Source organism: Sturnus vulgaris, chromosome 4, assembly GCF_052056855.1.
Source record: "Sturnus vulgaris isolate bStuVul1 chromosome 4, bStuVul1.hap1, whole genome shotgun sequence".
NCBI lineage: Eukaryota > Metazoa > Chordata > Aves > Passeriformes > Sturnidae > Sturnus > Sturnus vulgaris.
This window is the reverse complement of record NC_142246.1, coordinates 73,527,625-73,544,357: the sequence shown is the minus strand read 5'-3', so window position 1 is coordinate 73,544,357 and position 16,733 is coordinate 73,527,625. Positions and strand designations below refer to the sequence as shown.

At 49.4% G+C, this 16,733-nt stretch overlaps 1 protein-coding gene across 2 annotated transcripts; it reads right to left on the bottom strand.

Annotated features, from left to right (window-relative positions):
• Window positions 1-185: 185 nt before the first annotated feature.
• SCARB2 (scavenger receptor class B member 2) lies at window positions 186-16,651 on the bottom strand. 2 transcript variants are annotated; one of them, XM_014884893.2, is made up of 13 exons: window positions 16,450-16,651; window positions 11,600-11,757; window positions 8,110-8,257; window positions 6,822-7,010; window positions 6,203-6,294; window positions 5,840-5,959; window positions 4,904-5,082; window positions 4,643-4,761; window positions 3,923-3,996; window positions 3,112-3,163; window positions 2,381-2,539; window positions 2,155-2,225; window positions 186-1,079 (listed from the first exon to the last, which is right to left on the bottom strand). In XM_014884893.2, the coding sequence occupies exons 1-12, from the start codon at window positions 16,564-16,566 to the stop codon at window positions 2,196-2,198; spliced, it is 1,437 nt and encodes a 478-aa protein (XP_014740379.1). In that variant the 5' UTR covers window positions 16,567-16,651; the 3' UTR covers window positions 186-1,079; window positions 2,155-2,195. The 2 variants fall into 2 exon arrangements, with proteins under 2 accessions (XP_014740379.1, XP_014740378.1); XM_014884892.2 differs by lacking the exon at window positions 2,155-2,225.
• Between the last annotated feature and the right edge of the window lie 82 nt (window positions 16,652-16,733).

Here is a 16,733-nt window from a genome sequence, read left to right as displayed (position 1 = left end):
CAGGGATCCAGGGCAGCCACAGCTTCTCTGGGGAATCCATTCCAAGGCCTCACAGGGAAGAACCCATAGGAGCAGCCAGGAAGAAGACCCCAAACTATGCCCAAGCCCTGCAAACCCCAATGCCCCTCTTCAGAAGACAATTACACACTTGAAAAACACGTTTCACTATCTAATGGAAACATTCCTCAATGAGAATATTCTTTTAATTAGGAAGGGGGGGAGGAACCTTGGTGACTTTTAACACAAGTTTCTGCTTGACAAGTAAAAAAGTGTCAGGAGTTCTCAGGACCCTGTCCATAACACAGAACGGTGCTCTCATCCCAAACATGCCAAGTCCACATTCCCAGCAAACCCCCCCACACACCACCACCACCCAGGGGATTTGTCCCCTCCACCCCAAGAACAACGCTCAGCTGCCGTGCCTTAAGCTGCAGAACAAACCCCACACCTGAAGGATAAAAGCCTGGCTAGCAAGCAGAGTGGGAACACTGAGGTGCTCTGCATGGAAAAGCACTTCCAGCTGCTGGCTCGGTTCCGCCTGGAAGCTTGGCTGTGGGCAGGACGAGCTGGGACAGGACGTGAGTTACAAACGCTCAGTGCACACTGGAGTAAGGACACGCTAAGGACAGGACACCACCCGGCCCACAGCACATCTGTCCCAGTCCTGGGGCCATCCAGCAGCCCGCTGTGCTCCCAGCAGGCCGTCCACACTCGCCCCCCGTGTCGCTCCTGCAGGGAATCAGGCCGGCTTGTGGTCGCCCATCCAGTGGTTATGATCCTCTGTGGCTGCCAGTGTGGGTACAAACAGAGGGCAGGGTTGAGAAAAGCAGGATCTGGAGCAGTTTTAAAATGGAGTTTGAGAGTTGTGACATAGCTGGCGAGAAAGAAGTCTCCTCCCTGGCTGACAGTGCAGATTCCCTTCCACTTCTGTCCCACCAAAAGTGCCGCTGGACACGACTGTGTCTCCACAGGGGACAGCTGGTGTTAGGTCAGCTCTAATCGTTCACTCTCCAAGCTCACAGGGTAAAGAAAATCTACTAAGACGTCCTGATGAGTGGGGACCTCTCTTCTTCCGTGCTCTGCAAGAACAAAACCACAGCAAGTTAAATGTGGACATGAGGGACTTTCCACTGTGGGAAGCTGGGCTGCCCAGACTCCAAGCAGGGAAAGAAAAAGTTCCTGCTTCTAAGGACAATTCCCACTAGGAAAGCACCAGAGGGTGGGTGGCAGCTCAGGCAGGGAGCTGCTGCAGCCCCTGACACTGGAGGGAAGGCCAGAGCCACCCAGGCATCACAAGAAGAGCTGCGAACTGCTGGATTATCTCTGTTTGCAGGAAAAGCAACCAAAAGCAAAGCAGGAAAAGCATGGAATGCAGGTGACCCTTTGTCATTCTGACCCCCACAGGGTGTGCCAGCACATCCAAGAGAGCTGGTTTGAAGCTGGGCATGTAGGGTGAGGCAGGAATTCCAGGGACAGGCCTTGGGCAGTGGGACAGATTGACACTCTAGCTGAGCTACTGACAACACAGGCAGGCTCAGAAGGGAAGGGAAGGGAAGGAAAAACGGCCAGTCTCTCCTGCACAGGAGACTGAAGTCATCCATGGGGATGGGACGGCAGTGGGACCCACTGATCTAGAGGGGTCTCCCAGGCACAGAGGGAAGTTGTTAGACAGCATTTAGGGAACACCAAACACACGAGACCATAGTTAGGCCACAGCAACTATGAGGGGAAAACAGCCTCCTAGAGAACCCAGGCTATTCCTCTAACCAAAGGTGTCATCTGAATCCTGTCATGGTGAAATGCTGCCATCAGCTTTCACCCTGACAGGCACCTTAATGCCAGTGGGTCATCTTGGGACAGAACTTCTCATAAACAGATTTACAGGCTGTCTTGTAAATAGACAATACTGCAGAATACTTCCTGCTGCTGCTGCCTGTGCAATTCATCTGTTCTTTGGCTACCAATTTGCACTATGATTCTGGAAAATAATCCACTAGGCACAACACAGTTCTGCCGAGAATACTGACACCAACTAAGTCTGTCCTCAAATATGGTGGAGTTTTTTCACCTTATCCCCCAGGGTCCTCTAGACAGGCTGATTTATTTCACTACTGCTGGCAAGGGAACTGGGCACAGAGACAGGACCTGCCTTACCAGGCTTCTTGGATTAACTCCGCTCCTTTGCTTTGGCGTGTTTATTCTGAGTCTATTAAAACTTCCCCTCCCTAGAAAGGTCATTCCCAACAAAAACAATATAAAAACATGTGCAGAAAGATACAAAAAAGTAATATCAACCACAAAAAAAAAAAAAAAAAAAAAAACAAAAAAACACATGCAGGCAGATGGACAGCAAACAAAGTCAAATCCAGGTGCTGCTTACCTCTTCACGTATCCTCTGGGACCTGCACACCAGCACAGTGAAAACAATCGCAAACACAATCCCCAGAGCCATGATTACAAAGGGGATCCCAGTCACAACACTGGCTTCCAGCAGGACGTGCCTGAGTTTGCTGGCAGATGCTTCATCAATCAGAACACTCTGGAGCAGAGAGAAACGAAGAAGAAAAAAAAAAAAGTTTATTTATTTCTGTGCTTTCTATAAGATCACTTCCATGAAGGGCAGGAAAGAGCACCCTCACAACTCTCCACTACTGTTTCACTGCTTCCTGGCATACTTCCCCCCTAAAAATCTTCCAGGGGGCAGAGGGATCACCCAGCCTGTATTTCAAAGGAAAACAGGGATTTTTAACTTTTGAGAATGGACTAATACCAATTGATTCAGTGATCCAACTAAAGCACGGGAATATTCACAACAGATGACTCAAAAAGAGGTGTGATCTCCTCAAGTCCTGCCTGTGTCTGAGCACCCCTTTTCCTCATGGCCAATTCCTTTGAGTTTAAAAGGAGTGTGACTGAGAGTGTTTGGCAGGGCTGAACATAACACTACAACAAGCAGCAGGAGGATGTTAGTGAAGAAACAGCAACAGCTTCCTACCTATCGCTGTACAAGCAACAAGAAAAATCAGCATTTTCTTTTCTGCCTAGCTCAGAGGGTATTTTTGCAAGCATTACCATGCCACAATGCTGGAAGGACATAGCAAAACTATTTACCTCATTTATATACATCACTGGGAAAATCAGCGTTCGGATGTTGCCAGTTTCACTGTGTGGAAAAAAAAAATAAAATTATGGGTTTGGAACTTTTTCACCTGAGGGTTGAGAGGACAGATTATAAAAGAACAATGAGCAAAGAAAGTATCCCTAAAAAAACTCTGGGCTGTTGTTTTTTGCTGTGGATTTTCACCTCCCTGCTATTGTAGGACAATCTCAGTCTCACAGATGGATAAATTCTGGTTTGGGAGCAGGGTGTATTTTGGGACTTGGTGGGCAATGAAAGACAGGGATCCATCGGCAGCTCATTAGGAACTGAGTGACAGATTTGTGCCAGGCAGCAGGAATTGAGCTAAGCTGATGTTGAAGGTTACTCCTATTTGTAAAACACAGGAACTATTGTCCAAGCAACAGCAGCAGAAATCCCCCAACAGTTGGCACATGTGGAATCCCAGCTCAGGCAGGAGTTCTGTTACTGCAACAGCTCCTGGGCACTGGGAAAAATGTCTGAAGTCTCCCAAGGGGACTGGGCACATAAAACACTTCTGTTGTAGTGATTACAGCCAAGCTGTGCCAATAGACATCAGGAGGAGTAGCTACCATACAGCATTCTTTACTCTGCAGGTGGAACTACAGGATCTGCTTGATGTGTGAGAGGGGAGCATACTGCCCCTTAGAACTGAGATTCAGCTGGCCTTCTCTCTCACACACTTGCTCCCTCCAACCCATATTCCACCAGAACACTGCAGAAGAAATCATGCTGAGTATCAGCATAGATACGAGACTCCACCCAGCAGCAGAGAACACTCACAAAAATTCAGGTAATTTTCGGACGTGAACATTGACCTGCATCCGCTTGGCAGCCTGCAACACGAGCCCTGTCAGCTGGGGAATGAAAGAGATCAGTGTTAAACAAAACAGTAAAGGTGCAAGAATGAGAACTGTGGGAATGCAGGAAGAACCTGGTACACACCACAGAGCAGGGTCTGCCCTGGACCTCAGGAGAGGAGCTGTGGAATGTCCTCCCGATTTAGCTGCACATAACAGCCCGATGAGTCAGAGCACTGTTTCTGTAAACCAGGCAGGTCAAGACTGTGCTCTTTTCCTCGACCCACATTTGTTTGTGGGGGTGTAGAGATCAGTGCTGTACTGGTTTTAGGTGGGAGAGAATTAATTTTCTCCACGGGAGCTGGTATCAGGCTGTGTTTGGGAACAGTGATGAAAACAGCGTAGGTAACACAGGGATGTTCCCGTGGCAGCTGAGCAGCGCTTGCACAGCTCCAGGCCTTGGCTGTTTCTCACTGCCCTGCCGTGAGTGGGTGGGTGGGTGGGGTGTGTGACACACTGGGAGGGGACAGGGACAGGACAGCTGACCCAGAGGGATCTCTCATTCCATCCAGCATCACGGAACTGCTACAGATTCCTTGAGGTCAACGGGACTGTGCCAGTACACACCATCCAAGGAGGTGACCTAAATCCAGGTGCTTGGATCCATTAACCTCAAGAACCCTTGCAAAAAGGCTGCACTTACAGGATTGATGTCCAGAAACGTCTCATGGTATTCCTTTCTGGGATGCATGCCCTCTATGTCCTCTATAAACTTCGGATCTGCCTGGTAAAAATGCGGAGCTGACAGAAATATCGGAGCACCTGGAATGCGAAAACACAGAGCCATCACCAAAAAAGCAAGGCTGAGCAAGAAGCCTTGGGAGCCCTCATAGCTCGGAGCCGGAGAGGGGAAGAGGCCCTTGAGGAGCTGCAGAGGCCGTGTGTGTGGGCCGGGCGGCCGTACCCTGCCTGCAGACGCTGACGTTGAGCACGCCGGTGCCGGGGCAGTTGCCGGCGGGCACGCAGAAGCCGGCGTTGGCCGGGTTCACCGACGTGTTGGCAAACACCATGGGGGAGGGCACGAAGCGGAACGTGGGCACCCCGGCCACGGCTCCCGAGCTGTCATACACCAGGAACAGGGACCTGCGGGGAAGCAGAGCAGAGCCGGCTGTGTCAGGCTGCAGCACACGAATCCCTGCTGATGCCCCAGTGTGCACCCCGGGCTGCATTCCCACTGCTTTCTGTATGGAATTCAATAGGCTCTGATCAGCAAGCACAAATCCCATCACCCTGGCTGCTGCACAAAACAGACGGTCCCCACATCACTGCTGCATGTTTTGTGAGTGCTGAGAGGGACCAGGAAAGGAGAGACAGAACAATCTGACATGTCCTGAACTCATTTCATCCTCAACTCAATAATTTCAGGTCGGTTTTGTTCCTCACACACCGGGAAATCAGCAAGAGGGGACACAAGGTGAAACATAAGGAAGGAAATGTCAAGATTTCCTTGGTACATTTCAGACAGCATCATGTGAAGTCATGAAACTCTGAAGAGGGCAACCTGGGTTGTCTAAAAAAGCACAGCACAGAGGAAGGCTTTGGAGGAAAGAAGCTTAAGGAAAGTTTATATAAATCCTTCCATTTGCCTTGTTACTATCCTTGCAGTCCAGTCTGTTCCAAATTTTTACCTCACAAATCTTCATTTTCAAATAATACATCCTTAACTGCAGACTGGGAGGTTTTTTTGTTCCTCTCATCCTTCCCACCACGAATAAATGCAGAGCACTGTGACTGTTCAGTGAAATGACAGGAGGAGAACCACCAGCCTAACATGACACCTCGAGAGGAATGGACACAAACGCTCTGCTTTGAAGCCAGAGTGCCGCTGCCTTCTCCTTACCTGCAGAAATCAGAAGAAAAGATGTAAATGTTCTCATCTTTGCTGATCAGTGGGTGAAAGGATGTCCCATCCGTGCCATTTATCATGTTACATGCCTCTGTTGTCCACCAGCTCAAGGACCTGAACAAAGGGAAGCACAGAGAGCAAGGGCTAAAAGGTGTCCTGCAGCAGTCAGGCAATGCCAGCTCCTGGCCTAAGCAAATGGGAATCAGATGTGGACAGGGCCAACTCCTCCTGCCTCAGCTCTGCTAACAAACCCATTTCAATCCTTTTTATTAAGCTGCACTTGCATTCTCTTTGAACTGGCACCAAGCAAGCAAGGAGCAGATTCTGATTGAGGCAACAGTATGTGGAAAAACTTACTCTTTTCCTTTCCATTCCACAATCCTGGAGAAGTTCAGGTAGTTCGTTTCCCCACTCAGGAAAACATATTCTCCATCATCAGATCCGTTCATCTGCAAACAGACACAGGAGCTTTCAGTGGCTCCACTCGTCCTGTGGCACCTGGCTGGTCACTGCCATGGGGTGAAGCTGTCACCACTCCAAATCCACCCCAGGAGTGATGCACTGCCCTTGAGATCTGTGCAGTTCACTGAACTCCACCTTGAACAGGAACGAGGTGGAAGTGACCAGGCAAGATCCTTACACCTCTCAAAGGCAGGAAATACAACACCAGATGGGCCTTTTCTGCCTTTGAGAGCTCCCTTGAATATAGAGCACTCAGGAAGAAAACAACCCCACAGAAATAACCTCAGCACTGCACACATCTCCAAGAAGCAAGGATTCCCCTCAGACCAAAGTGACAGAAACACTGTGCAATCCAGGAATGGCTCCAGCACCAAAATAACACCCAATTTCAGTCAATTACTGAGGAAAACAGGACGTTTTTTAGCAGTTTGCACACGAGTTGCTATCCCTGCCTGCTGGCTCACCCCCCAGCATTGCCCAGGGCGAGCAGCAGCAGGCGTGGCCATGCAGGTACCTTGCTGAAGAGCCCGAAGACGGGGTCGATCTCGGGGTGCAGGACGTGGATGGTGGACAGCAGCCGGTCCCTGTAGCCCCAGAGCAGCTCGTGCACGCTGCGCACGGTGAACAGCGACTCCTGGTACAGCAGCAGCAGCACCTCGGTGGCAAACTGCAGAGGGGTCGACCTGGTCCACTCCATGGCAGTCTGCCAGGGCATTGCAATGAGGGAGCAATGGTCAGATTTACTGGGGAATGAAGTATCTGCTTCCAGACACAGACACTTTGCACCACTGCACGTTCATTTCCCCACAATTCCAACGCGAAGAGAGTTTATTTCCTTTCTAGCTGATAAGTGGGCTTACAGCAGAGGTCATCACAAAACAAGGGCATTTCTTTGGGCTAACCAACCTGTGGTTCTTCTCATACTGCCTGTTACAGTACAGCACAGCCAAAAATCTGAAGGACAGATAATCCTTACCACCACGAGATGCCTGGGAGGAATTGAAAAGACAGTGTTGGTACTGTCTGCAACTTTCACTAAGCTGGGTCCTATCTACTGCTACATACTTCTGTACTCATTCACAACATCAGGCATTTTTGGAAATGCTGGGGGAAAAGTTGAAATGAAGGTACTCTGCAACTGAAACTAAACCAGGATGAATCACACCCCCAAGTATTTGAGTACAGCCTGAGTGCCTGTGGAAGCTGTGACAGCTTTGGATCTGCTTGTGCTCATGCTGTCCCTGTGTAAGACCGAAATAATGGTCTGCCTGTGATCACCAGGAGACTCTCTTTCACCTAACACAGTCTGAGGGTGCATTTTGGATTTTTAATACTGTGAGAGGTCCTTTTCATTCAGCTCTGTCTGAAACTGCTCTACTGGAGTTTGTTTCTGGTTTGAGAAGCAGACTTGGAGGCAGTTTCTCCAATTCTGACAAAACAATCCCAAGCATTCCTAACTCCCTCACACTGGAGTTCCTCCTGGGCATTTGACATCACTAATTCCCCGGTTTCACTGACTCAGGGAAGCCCAGCAAGCCTGATTTCCCCTTGTCCCTGCAGAGTGTGTGATCTCCTAGCCCCACAGGAAGGCACTAACACTGCAGAGGTGTGAGGACAGGGAGGAACAAAATAAGTTCCCCACAACAGTCCAGCCCCAAACTGAGAGCAGCACCTGCCCAGCTGCCTCTCTTGTTCTTCCATCACATTTATCTACCACAACAGGAGAGTCAGGATGAAGCAACACACTGCTCCCTCTCAAGTGTGCCAGGATGAATTCCGAGCAGGAATGAAAGAGAACTCACCACTGCAGGAATATTTATTGTCCTGATCAGGTCCACTTCAGGGTCTCCCACTGACTTCTCAGGTTCAAATACATAAGTCTTTGGGTTTAGAGCAGACACTTTGGTTCCATTGTCCAAAAACTGGACGTGCACTCTTGGCCTGTATTCCCTGAAAGACAAGAGTTGTTCCTCTCATCGAGTTAAACAAGTGGACACAGCATTCATTGCAATTAATTTACGGCTGTTCTACTGCTTTAAGCACATTTTCAGTGGAGGCATTTTCGCTTCTTTGGAAGTAGATTCTCTCACTGACATAAACTGCTTGCTCTGTCAGTGTCAGCTGAGTCAGACTTCACAGGGCGTTTCCAAAAATGCCACCCTGAGTGTTAACTGCACTTCATGTTTTTGCCTCATCTTTAAAAACCTCAAAGGAAGGACAACAATTTCAGATGGCTCAAAGGGATTTAGAGGCACTGTATATGAATGAGATTGACCTTGAAGTCCAGTTTGAAAAGGAAACTTTAACCTCTGCTGCAGGCAAAATTTACTCCCAGAAAGATGCAGGCTGCATGTGTGTCATGGAGCTGACCTAAGAATCCACCAGAATCCTTCTGCTGGCTTCAGAGCACTTGGCACTAGGGGTTACATGTGGCATGACCACAGGACAAGCCTGACTTTAGTTCTCCTTTAATTCTGGAGCAGGAATCCTGGGCACAAACGAAATTCAACTGCATTTTTGCTGTTCACTAGCCATGGCCTGGGAGGTTGCTGCTGTTCCTGTCTAAGCACTCAGACAGCAGGATTAAACTCAGGATTGCTGACAAACCAGTCCAATTGGCAAGGAACATCAAGTGCTACCTGCTGGCCTACCGAGGAAGTCAGATCCTAATTACCCTGAAACACATGTCAGGGGCACAACTCAATTTTCATTGCCATTAGCACTTTTGCAGGCAGGGTTCTGCAGTTGTGCAGAGCAGGCTGACACACAATAAACCCCAAAAGGGAAATGGCAGGCGGGCTGCTCACACAGGAGGTGAAATTCCCCATTTCCTCAGCCTGCAGTGACTCAGGAGGCTGTTGACTTTCACATTTGCCTGGGCAAATTTCAAGTCACAAGATGTGAGGGAGAATTGTTCTGCCAGACGTTGTGCTCTGATCGAGATTCTGCATCCATCAGGGCAGCTTCACAACAGGCTGCATTGCTGTGGCTCAGCTTCCACATTTAAAGCACACAGGAAAGGCCTGCTCTTACTACAAACCAGCCACTTCCCATCTTCCTTACCCAAACAGGGTCTCGACCACTTCCCAGCATCCCTGCCACCCAGGAACATTTTGGTGTGGCAACACTTCCAGCTTGACTTGGCAAGAGCCTCTTGGACAGCAATCTGTTATACAGCCCAGGGCTGGGAGTGAGGGGATGGAAATGGACAGCTGTGAAATGCCTTCCTAAAATAGGCCAGGGGTAACCTGAGACACCTCTACAGCTCTGGAGAGGAAAATAATACTCCCTGATGAGGGATATGAATAGGAGGCTCTAAGATGTTAAAAGTTAAAAAGTTGTAAATGTGTGCAAGACCAGGCAATATTGCAATGTTCTTTGGGACTCAGCAGGCTTGGGCAGATAGGCAGCTTGCACTTTGTAATTATTTATTTTACATGCTGCCAGTTCAACTTCCAGGATATAAAAAAAAGCAGCACTATGTTTTTTTTACAGAATCTGCCTCAAGTGCTTTACAATGTATGCTGGTGAAAACTTTGAGCTGCAGGAACAGACTCTCTTGAGCCCTCCCACCTCCTGCCTGTCACTGACTGCATTTTTTCCCTCTGCTTGTCCAGCCCAGTTCACTCCCAGCCCGTCCCTGTTTTATAAAAACACGGGGCCATGCACAGCCACAGCCAGGCAAGGGTTATGGAATCTGCTGCAAGAGAGCTCCCACTTCCCAGCTTTTCCTCCTTCCTCTATCAGACAGAGCAGACCACAGGGGAATCCTGTGCAGACATGCCAAGAATCAGGCTAAGCAAACAAGCCAGAAGCAACTGGAATGTGCAGGCTCTTTGCTTCCCTCCCTGTCCCCACCAAGAGCACTGCAGGGAGGGCCAGCACCAGGGATCCACTCACAGCCAGCCCGTGGCTTGAGACACAGGGAAAGGCTCTCCCAGCAAACCAGCAGCTCAGGCTGGGCCTCCCCCGGGGCAGGGACCAGCCCAGCCAGCACAGCACCAGCCCCATCCACCCTGCTGAGCTCCTCCATGGACCAGGCACAGCTCCCTAAAGCAGGCTGAGTGTGACACCCAGGAGGGACTCGGAGCTGAGGGAAGGGAAAAGAAGAAGCTGGCAAAGAGGACTGAATACCAGCCTGTGAAGCCTGGTCCTGTTCATCTTCCTGACACAGAACACATTGCTGACTAATGCCCAGAGTCACACACCTGAAGGAAAGCCTGAGAACCTCAGAGCTTGTGGATCATCTTTTCTCCAGCTCTAATGGCTCATGTAATAGCAGGGATTTTGCCAAAGTACCACATAGAGTTTGCCAGGCCTAAACAGACACAGGACTAGAATGCAGAGGAGACAGGGGAAGGGATTGCTGGCAGAGAGAGAAGCAAAACTGAGCTGTGTCAAGAAGGAAACTGAAAGGAAAACTGAAAGGCTCCCACAAAGGCTCCTACTTTCATTCCAGCACTTTCTCAAATCTCAAGACCTTCTGATAATTTTGCAGGTTAGGTAAAGACAGCTCTTTCTGGCACTGAGCCAATGCCTGGCCTGGATGAGCCTGTGTGCCCAAAAGTGAGGCTGAAAGTCAGGAACCCACCTTCTTGTGGTGATGGAGTTCCTCTTAACTCAGGACTCCCAGGACCACAGCCCTTCCTGCCACAGGCTGCCCCTGCTTTACACGGCTGCAAGCAGCTGAGCAGAACACAGCTCTAAAGGAAAACTCGTGTCTAAGGTGACTTTAAAATCTCACCATGCCACACAGGATAACTCTAGGAGCTGGGTAATATCTAACACTGCACGTGGTCTCAGTAAATCCATCAGTAAAAATGACAGAGAGGTTTAAAACCTAAGCAGGTTTTTCAGCGAGGGTTGGCTCAGGATGACCCTTTCAGCACCACTCCAAGTATTTTTCTGGCCACATTTTAGCCATGGGGATGGTGCAACTCCAGCTAGGAACCAATTCCTGAGTGAGCACAAGTCACACTTTTGTGCAATACTCCTCTCCCCAGCCTCCCAAACATCACCCAGCTCACAAGACAGCAGGCCAGGATGCACCAGCTTCCTCTGTGTTCAGCAGTGAAGAACAGCAGCACACCAGCAAAACTTTGCCCAAAATTTGACAGAAGTGCCTGGCTTCATCTGAAAGCAGTCACAAGTGTCAGTGCTGTCTGTGTGGGCTGTGACCATGCTCCCCTGGACAAACCTTCCCTCACACATTAACGGGATCCCAAGCCTTCTGGATTCCTCACACAAAAATCACAGTTTTTGTCAAGGGTGGAACTCCTGACAGGGTCCTACCTGTAGGTGTATGGTCCTATTTCCTCCACGAGAGGAGTAGCACCTTGGAGCACTTCCAGAGGATTTGTCACATTAAAGAAGTAGAACTGCATGTAGACTGGGGGGGGAGGGTCCTCCCAGGCCTCAAAGGTTTCTGTGCCATTCTTCAAGACTGTTCCCTGAAACAAGAGAAAGGCACATCAGCTGCTAATACTGACAGCAGAGACAGGAATTCCATGCCTTGGGAACAAGCATAGGCAGAAAGTAAGACTCAAGACTCCAGCTCTAGGTCTGCTTTACTTGGAAGCAGCTCACTCAATATCAGCCAGCCCAGGCACCTGCTCTCCTGGCCACAGGCCAGGGGCAGCACTGGTTGCTTTGTAGTTCCACTTCTCCCCACAGACAATTTTTCAGAATGACATTTTTCACAATGGAGACTGCTCAGCTATTACTCAGCAATCCTTTCCTGCATCAGTAAAATCCTCCACCTGGTGCAAGACACCACAAAACGTGCCAACATTACAGATAAAAGTACAACTCAACGTTGGGAGGCCAGAAGAGCCCTGGCCTTGATGATTTCTTTGCCCAAGAATGTCAGATTCCAACACAGCTGTGAGACTGTGTTTCCAAAGCAATTAGACTTTGTTTTTCAGCGGCCTGTGAGAAAAACTGTGAATGACCAACTTCTTTCACATAGGCACTGTAGGATTTGTGCCTTTCCAAGGTCTTGGAATAGGGGAAAGATTGTTTGCCCTCTGTCTTTAATTTCTTTCCTATAGCAATGTCAGCACATGCATCTCCAGACCCACAGTCTGTCAGTCTATTTTGTAACCAAGCTATAAACCAGGATTTTATAACAGAAGCACTTAAGAAATGACCCACTAATTCCCTTACCTCAGTGATACCCCTTATCAGTATCTACATGATATATGGAAAGTCACAACCACACCTGTCATGTAGAGCTCTGCAACAGAGGTCTCAATCTCTCTCTTTATCCTATTTTGGATAAAATTCACCCCACCACCAAAATCAAGACTATTCATTGTAGTTTTAACTCTGGAACTGCTTCAGGGGTTCCACAGAGAAATCTGGCTGGCAGAGTGAATTTTCAGGAATAAACACAAAGAAAACTCTTATCTGTGAAAAACCACATCACCTGTAGGCGGAAGAAAGGGAGGAGGGCAATGATTTGCAATGCAATTTTCATTCTCTTCATTCTTGTGAGAAAACAAGTGGAATATTGTGAGTGGCAGCTCAGAGGCAGGGCAGGCTGGACAGCTGCCAGCTCGTGGTCAATGTTCACGGGGTCTTATCAGCCACAGTTGCCTCGGGACCCATTCTTGGCCTTCCCACTTAAAGAGCTGCTTTCTCTCCATGCAGACTTGAATTTTGGAGGATGAGATAAAGAGAAGACTGTTTCAAAGACAAACTCACTGGCAGGAGCTTGGCATGGCAGCAGTAATGCTGAGTGGCAGTGAGGGCCAGCCCAGCTGGTGGCACTTGGCACTTGCAGCCTGCTTTCCCCATAGGATTAAACCCATGTATTCTGTGCACACCTCAAAAATTATTGTTTCAGACACATTGGGGAGCTTGGAGCATTTCTCTAGAAGTACCAACACCTCATATATACAATTTCCTACACAACCTGATGCATATGATCCTGTTTTCTTATTATTTATGCCAAGGAGACTCATATCTGTATTCACAAGTATCCACTGGTCATATTCATTCCAGATTTATTTCTTGGATTGCATGGCACAATTTGCATCTCCTACAGAAATTAAGTGTCTATTTAAAGCACTGTACAGTGACAGCAAACTCAGATTCACAAACTTCTGAGCTGGATTCAGAGAGACTCCCAAAAACTGTCAAATAATGAAACATGGTGAGCTCATTTCTTCTGATTTCCACCAAATGTTACCAGGGATATTTCAGTCTATCACATGATATTAAAGGCCATCAGGGTTTCTCCTTTCCAAGTGGAATTCACGCTCATTTCCAGTGTTCCAAAGCACCCTTCCTGCTGACTGCCTTTATCAGCCAGCCCTGAACTCACAGCCCTCTCATCTGCTGCTGTTTCCTTGCCTTGACCGTGCTTTACACACAGGAAATAAAAATAGAACTACTGGCAGTGATGGTGGGGACGGGAAATGGTACTGAACCTTTCTGAAACCTATATAAAAAATTTAATTCCTTTATTATTATTTCCTGGAACCCCTAAACATTTTAATTCAACATACATGACAGGGCTTAACTGCAGCTTGTTAAGGTGAAGGGCTAAGTGCTCAGACCAGCATGAACAGCTCTCTCTACTCCTGCACCTTGGATATGCCCTGCCCCAAAGCAGCATCCTCATGGATCTTTCATCTAAACCTTCATACTCAACTCTCCTGAGAGCTCCAGGATTTTGCATTAAACAACATCAGCAAAAAAAATTATCAACACATCAGCTAAATCAAAGGAGAAAACATCTTCCTTGTCCTTTTGGGCCTGCAACATTGCAGCCAACTCAGCTCGAGAAATGGCTGGCAACAAGTCCAGTGGAATTTCAAGGGGTTTGAGGAATAAGTGCTTTCTAAAATTCTCAGCATAAGGGATGTGGTGTGAAAGAAACACCTGGGCCAAAGGACTGACTGACTTCCAAGTCTGGAATTAGGAGCATAGCTCCAAGATTGATTGTGTGTGTGTGCAGCTATACATATACATATATATATATGATACTAGGTTGTATTCATAACCTGTATACCTATGGCAGTAAATACACCAGCACCTACCATCAGAGAGCACAAGGCAACACCACTGGCAGCTGGGAATGCCTTTCTCCTGGGGAAGATTCATCCTGGCTCATTAGAGTTTTTTTTTTTCCCATTACTCTAACAAACAGGTTTTGGCCATCTGATTGGGATGGTACTCCTAGAGTTTAGTTGACAAAAATCCAATAAAATAAAAAATAAAAATAAAAAATAAGTTGATGAGATTTGAATGCCGTCTGGAAAAAGGGCTGTCAGTGTTCATGTCACAACACATCTGCCCACTGATTTCCAAGGGGATGTGAAGTGTGTCAGCAGGCTGGATTCCCACTCTTCCCACACCCTCTGTGCACCCCAGATCCTGGACAGGCTGCTGCACACAGCCCCCAGGGAAAGCAGAGCCATCCTCAGTGGTTCCCAGGTGCTGGGTTTGGAGACACAGGTGCTTCAGCTGTTCCAAAACACAGCTTTCCACTCCAGCTGCACTTGAGACAGCACAGGCAGCCCCTCACTGCCAGGCAGCTCCGTTTCAGGACGGCTGGAAAGCCCTCAAAGGAACAAGAACTCCTTGCAAAAGCTCAGGTCTTGCCCCATTTCCAAGGCAAATGGAGATTTGTCTATTTGCACAAGATTTTCTAAGCTACACACGAGGTTACACAAGAGACAGCAGCTTTCTAGGCTCCACACAAATGAGGGGAAGCTCACGTGGGATAAAGCAAATGTGGAAAGAAGCCAGATCAGCAGAGTGACTGGGAGCACCCTGCTTTGGGGCTGAAAGCTGTGCTTGCCCAGACTGGGGGTGTGGCTCCCGGAGAAGGCCCTCAGGAAGTTGGCAGCTCTCCGGGGAGCCGGACACCTCATTCCCTGCAATCCAGATGTGTGCCAGAAGGAGCTGGAGAGCAGCAGGCAGGAAGAGGAGCGAGCTCTGGAAACTTTATCCTGCATTAGTGCAAGCCCTGCTGCGCGAATACCAACTTGCTGTTACATAAGGCTCCGTTCCGGGGAAGGAGCAGGCAGCCAGGAGATAATGCCTGTAAGGAGGATCACGCCTAATTCCCGACAGTCCTGCTCCAAACCACGGCTTCCACCCCACTGCTCAGGCACTAACTGCATGGAGAACAGCTGCAAATAAAACTTCTGGGGTGCAGAGGAGGGCTTCCCAGGAAGAGCCAAGATCAGGGGGATGGAGCTGCACTTCCAAGTGGAACAACCTGCTGTAAGCTCACCAACCTAAAACTGGGCTTGCTAAACCAAACTGATTTAAGCTGAGACAATGCAGTTTCCATGGTAGGAAATGCTCCCTGTCAACAGCCTAGAGGAAAGAACAGTAGATTAGGAGATCACAGATGATCTGGGCACCAATTAGACAATGGTTAGCACTCCGGGTTTCTCAGTCACAGTAAGAACGAAGATGATATTCCTCAGAGAGATAAATAATTTTTCATTTACAAAGGAATTCCAAGAGAGTTACTAATACAGCTGACCTTTCTCTCACTGGACCACTGGATAAATGCGCAGTGGGAGAGAAACAAAAGCTCAGGCAGAGCAGGAGCAGTGCAGGCCTCTGCATCCACAGCAGCTCGGGGATGGGTGTCCCCAAGCGGGGAACAACACGGTGGAATGCCTGGCTGCCATCACCCAGCCTAGGGAACTGGGAGACACCACGTGTTCCAGCCCACAGCACCCTGGCCGTGCTCCAGAGGCACCAGTAAATGGAGCAGCAGAACAAGTATGAAAGCTGCGAGCAAATTATGGCAGAGATGGCAAAAAGAAGGGGTGCTTTATGTGCCCCCTGCTCTCCTCAGGTAATGCTGCTCTGGAGACGGCTCCTCGCTACAGCTGCTGCCCCACAGCCAGCAAAGCTGCCTCAACAAGAGGTTTTTACCCATCCTCACCCCATTTTTACCCAGCCCAGGGACCAGTACAGCCTAAGCTCCATTCTGAGCCCCAGCCCAGGCGGGTGGTGCTGGGCAAGGGGGGGTCCACGGATGCTCCTCCCCACTCACCCAGAGCTGCTGCAAGGAGGCAGCCAGCCCCCTCCCTCCCTCCCTCCCTCGGCTGTTTCCAGAAGGAACAAGCCGGTAAACACGGACCGAGACGGGAAGGCGGCAATGCTTTTACCTGTTTCACCTGCAGATCCACCACCGTCTGGAAGACGTGCGCGACCAGCAGGGAGATGCTGGCGATGAGCAGCGTCATGGCCAGCACCCCCACGGTGACGAGACACAGCGACTTCATGGCTGTGGCCGCCGCTCCCGCCGCTTCTGCCGAGCAGGGACCGCCGGGGCTCGGCCGGGCCGGGGCTCGGGGCGGGCGCACCGCGGGCCCCGCCCGCCAGCGCCGGGAGGAGCCGCCGCCTCCCCGCCCCGGGCCCGGCGGATGCTCTGCGCTCCCGGGGATGGATG